The sequence below is a fragment of the Raphanus sativus genome, unplaced genomic scaffold (assembly GCF_000801105.2).
Source record: "Raphanus sativus cultivar WK10039 unplaced genomic scaffold, ASM80110v3 Scaffold0628, whole genome shotgun sequence".
Taxonomy (NCBI): Eukaryota; Viridiplantae; Streptophyta; class Magnoliopsida; order Brassicales; family Brassicaceae; genus Raphanus; species Raphanus sativus.
Window position 1 is genome coordinate 23,815 of NW_026615945.1, and position 5,170 is coordinate 28,984.

Genomic DNA, 5,170 nt, shown 5'->3' on the forward strand with positions numbered 1-5,170 from the left:
CCTTCTCTGAATCCCTTTGTTTTCACGTGAATCTAATGCTAAAGGTTTATTCCTGAAGGTGATAAGATATTTAATTCATTATTAGATGCGAGTATGAATTGTGTTTATTATTGGTGGCGAATGCCACTCAACCAAATTTAAAATACGAGAGAAATCACATAAATTTTGATTTTGTAAAACTATAATAAAACCAAATCGAAACGAAACTACTACGTAGTACGTACCGGATTAAAGATCGCTGAAACAAGTTTTGAACTTTTTGTCAACCAAAAACAACACGTGCTTTCAATAAATACCAATTAGTCAGTGACCAGATGCATCACCAACAGACCTTATACCAGACTTGGTCATCGTAGATTGATTCGAATCAGGCAGATCTTTTTTCGGTTTAGTCTGAATGACAAACCCTGGTTGTTGAGGCACTGATAAAATCACACTGTTACTAGTGAGCATCATCAAAATGGTTGAAAAGGTCGGACGCTCTATAGGATCTTCTTGAACACATAAAAGACCAATATGGATGCATCGAACCACTTCACTCATCTGACAATTATCTACTATTACTGGATCCACAAGGTCTAACTCTGTTTTGTTATTCCAGAGTCTCCAAGCCTATAATATCAATCAACCAATTAATTGTTGCAATCGTTGCTTATTGTAAGAGGTAATATAAAAGTATATTATGTTAAACCAAAATGATATATAGAAAAATTGATTGCCTCAACTTACATATGTGACCAAGTTATGTGCACCGTCTCTCTCATAGAAGCTACTATTTTTCCTACCAGTTATAATCTCAAGAACTAACACTCCGAAGCTATAGACATCGGATTTCATTGAGAACTGGCCATGGATAACATATTCGGGAGACATATAACCGCTGAAATCCTCACCAAAATTTAGTATATATATTGACAACATCATGTTCTACAAACTTCAACTTAAATATGAGAAGTAAAATATATGATGACTTACTGGGTACCGACAATTCTGTTTGTGTTTTCCTGAGTTTGCTCCATTCCAAAGATCCTTGCCATTCCAAAATCAGCAATTTTTGGATTCATATCTCCATCCAGAAGAATATTGCTTGTTTTGAGGTCACGGTGTATGATTGTGAGCCGTGAATCTTGATGAAGATATAGCATCCCTCTAGTAATCCCTTCAACGATCTTGTATCGCCGTGTCCAGTATAGCTGACCCTTCTTTGTAGAGTCTATGTGTGTACATGGTAAATTTAAACATTAGTAACCCCATTTTTTCAAAAAAGTCTAAAAATTCACAAACAATAAATGCAACTGACCGAAGAGGAAGTAGTCAAGGCTTTTGTTGGGCACATATTCGTAGACTAATATCCTTTCTTCTCGTTCTAGAGAAAACCCCATAAGCTTTACCAAATTTCTGTGCTGAAGCTTTGCAACAACAACAACCTCGTTTTTGAACTCTGTTTCACCTTGGCCTGATGATTTTGACAGTCTCTTTACAGCAACTTCAGTCCCATTCAAAAATGTACCCTATCCAATTTATATAACCATTCCCCCAATTATTTAAATGGGTTGGCACAAAATTTCAGAGAAATACACAGCTTGAGGTGCAGTTAACAGTATATACTAGTAGTGATAGTACCCAGAGCGGTACCTTAGGCATAGAAAAATAAGCGTATTTAAGTTTATAATTTAGTATATTAGTTACACTAGACGGTAATAATTTGTACAAAAACATCTTTTAAAGAATATATTTCAGTTATTTTTTATTTTATTAGTTACAAATTCATCTGTTATCCAAAATTAAATTTATGTTTTACTCTTCTTTTTGTTTTTGGTGATTTTATTCAAATATATTTCATCAAGTATTTTTACCGCACTTTATATAATAACATTTTCTACATCTAGTGTATAAATTTAAAATATAGTTTCATTTATTATATTTATAGATATATTTAAATGTTATTTTTATTATCTTATATTTAATATTATTTTATTTTTAAGATATAATATATTTTTATCATTACAGAAATTATATTTTGACAAAATATGAATATTATCATAAATATAAAATCATAATTTATATGACCAAACTTAAATAAAAAAACTATTATCCAACATAGATTTAGGTCCAAAAAACCTGCTTACATCACCGATTATACCTTGTAAACCTCGCCAAATCCACCTTGCCCAATCTTATTATTTTCTGAATAATCATTTGTTGCAGCTTGAATTGTTCTATAATCAAGTTGCAGCGAGTCTACCGTTGTTAAATCATCTCCTGGTGCAAAATAAAAATTGTAGTAATCAGTAAGAGAAAAGAGACTGATCAGTGACAGTAATCACTAATCAAACCCAATTAAGATTTTTACTCATTCAAATCTTAACCATAAAAGGTTGGTGCATTATCAGAAGTCTTCTTTTTCCTCTTTGCAAGGAAACAATAACCAGCTATGGAAAGTAGCAAAGCCATTATAATAGCCACAAGGATGGCTATGGCTAACACTTTTGAATTTCCACCTTTCCCTGCGTTTAGAAGACCATTGTTTAATATAAAAATCATATCACAAGGAGAAAATAAATAACTAAATAAATAATCTCTAATTGTATTTGCTTATTTCAAGAAATGAGGGCAAAAGAAACAAAGTAAAAAAGAAAGACTTAACTAGGTCGTGGAGTAGTAGACGCAGCTAGGGGTGGTGGAGAAGGCAGGATAGTTGTAGTTGTATTAACTTCGGTTTCGTTGTAGAACTTGTAATTTTCGTACCTAGAGTTACAGCTAGGAAAAAGAAGCCTCGACCCAATATTTTCAAAATGCAAACCGTTTATGGATTCTAGTAGACAGAACAAACAGTCATCTCTTGTCAGATCAGGAGTGCACTGAACCAGGAAGTACAAATCCTTGAAGTCGATCGCCTTGGCCTTTCTCGTTAAGAAATATCGAGAACTGTTCGCCGCTTCAAAGGCAGCTTCCGTCATTGTGGTCAACGCCAGTTTTTTGAACAGGTCTACATCCTTAGGTGCGGTTTCGTAATCGTTATACATCAAAAACCCGTCAGCGACTGTGAGGTTCGAGAAAACGCTCTGGTCAGAGTATCTGAGCATACACTCATCGTAATAGATAATGGCCTCTCTCTGATTCGTGCACTTGGCTGCGATGTCTTTGACGGAAAGGGAGACGCAGTCACGACAATCTTCCGGCGAGACGTCTCCCCGGCAGAGGAAAAGCCCGGTGACCAGGTTTGGGGCTTGTCCGGCCGTGGCGTTTTGGAATCCGGTGGAGTATGAGGCGTTGGCGGAAGAGAGAGAGGACCAAAGTGTTTTGAGATTGGTGGAGTAAATGCTGTTCGCTGAATACCTTGTCGTGTTCCGACAAAGATGGTGTACGAAGGAGGGACTTTCAGCAGTAGTTCGGAAGCTAGTAGTGAGGAAGGAGAAAAGGAAAATGAGGATGAAAGAGGCTTGAGAAGACATGGCTCGATTTACCCGATATGAGGTTCAGACTATATGAAGGTCCCATTTATAAAATGAACCCTCTCTTGGTTTGTGACGACGACCAAAAGTCAATGAAGGTAAGAGTAAAGTAAACGCCATAAGTTAAACAATAAAAATAATAGTTTTACAAAAGTGGGAAAAGGTCATGCTGTATTATTAACTTGATTTTTAATAAATTTTCATGTTGCCAATAATCAAATATCATTTACTAATAAGCCGAAACCGAAAAGTTTGATCATTTTTATGACTACCACAACGAAATCTTCTTAGATAAGTCATAAGTGTAGTATAAAATCTGGATATTATAGTAAAACAATATCGATTCTAAATTTAAAATGCTAAATATATAGTGTGCTTAGATGAGAAGCACTCGAGCATTTTAGAAGAAATTCTCTTTCGGAAAAGGTTTTAGAATTTTGTCCAGAAAAAAAATTCATAGAATAGTCTTATTAAGTAGGTTAAACTCATTTTCTTAAGTATCAATCATTACACAGATATATAAATTTTATATAGTTAAAACCTAAAAAGGAAAATTTTCTGATATGAGACTTTTTCATTTAAAAAAAATTCTCAGATGAGAAAAATCCATTTTTTCTATAATAATGTAAAAGTGTAGAGTATTCCCTCTGTTTTCTTTTATAAGTCGTTTTAGAATCTTACACATATATTAAAAAAAAAAAATTCTTATATTTTTTAGACAAAAACATCATTAATTATTTACATAACCACAAATCAACCAAAGAAAAATAGAAGACGTATTATCATTGGTCATACAACATTAACTGTTAATAAATTTTACATAAAAAACCGAAAACGTCATATAATTTAAACGTCATATAATTTGGAACAAAAAATTTCCTCTAAAACGACTTATAAAAGAAAACGGAGAGAGTAGTATATATCATATACATGTCTTCATCAGGGATGTTTTGCTCAAAGTAATTTTTTTCTTGAAATTTGATAGTTTTCAAGATCATACATATGTTGTTTGGGGTAGAACATCAAGCATGTATCAATTAAACTTTAATTGCAAGTTGTCCTTGACCCATGCAATTCCTATTGGGTGACTTTCAGCAGATATAGCACCCAGAAAACACGTTATACAATCTCCTACGCAGAGATGATACCACACTTCACATTTGGAACCAACAAAATAAACATACTAAATAGGTATAATGATTCTCGCTGAGAAAATGGAAATTTCGTCAACTGAAGACGAAGTAAAGACAAAACACAAAGACTTACTGCTCCTTCATATTCCTACCTCTTTAGTACTTTTGTTACCAAGTCTCCTTTCTTTTGTTATCTCATTGCCTCCAAATTTTACAGATAATAAATACAGAGAAATTTCGACGAAACCAACTTTAACGTAGAGCAATCTGCACGGTAAATTAAGAAAACCCTTTCTTCAAAAAAGTAATATGCACGGTATCAAAGCAGCTGACAGTTGGGGTCAACCGAGCCTTTTTTTTTTTGAAACATAACTAGCATTCATTCATTCGAAAAGGTTAGTTCGCAGCCATAAAGGTCTCAGCAACTACCAAACATTGTTTTGCCACTTTATCAGCAACCGCATTAACATCACGGCTTGTCCAATAAAAAGAAACAGAGGTGAAACTAAGGGATAGAAGGATAATGTCCGAGAGTCCGAGACAAACCCATACACTTCCAACGGTATCTTCTCTTCATTTATG

The 5,170-nt window shown here is 34.0% G+C and overlaps 1 protein-coding gene across 2 annotated transcripts; it reads right to left on the bottom strand.

Annotated features, from left to right (window-relative positions):
- Positions 1 to 205: 205 nt before the first annotated feature.
- LOC108849673 (cysteine-rich receptor-like protein kinase 15) lies at positions 206 to 3,474 on the bottom strand. Of its 2 annotated transcripts, XM_018623263.2 has the most exons (7): positions 2,648 to 3,474; positions 2,370 to 2,507; positions 2,144 to 2,262; positions 1,301 to 1,511; positions 976 to 1,213; positions 730 to 880; positions 206 to 612 (listed from the first exon to the last, which is right to left on the bottom strand). In XM_018623263.2, exons 1-7 carry the CDS (start codon positions 3,453 to 3,455, stop codon positions 304 to 306), a joined length of 1,974 nt encoding a protein of 657 aa, XP_018478765.2. In that variant the 5' UTR covers positions 3,456 to 3,474; the 3' UTR covers positions 206 to 303. The 2 variants fall into 2 exon arrangements, with proteins under 2 accessions (XP_018478765.2, XP_056853377.1); XM_056997397.1 differs by lacking the exon at positions 206 to 612 and having other exon boundaries at positions 734 to 843.
- Between the last annotated feature and the right edge of the window lie 1,696 nt (positions 3,475 to 5,170).

What these genes read in the sequence shown, in the direction of transcription:
- LOC108849673 (XM_018623263.2), bottom strand. Translation starts at nt 3,455, where the DNA reads ATGTCTTCTCAAGCCTCTTTCATCCTCATTTTCCTTTTCTCCTTCCTC. An exon ending in GATTTGGCGAGGTTTACAAG is followed by an intron (nt 1,512 to 2,143) that starts GTATAATCGGTG and finishes TAAATTGGATAG; the next exon opens with GGTACATTTTTGAATGGGAC. An exon ending in CCTTGACTACTTCCTCTTCG is followed by an intron (nt 1,214 to 1,300) that starts GTCAGTTGCATT and finishes GTACACACATAG; the next exon opens with ACTCTACAAAGAAGGGTCAG.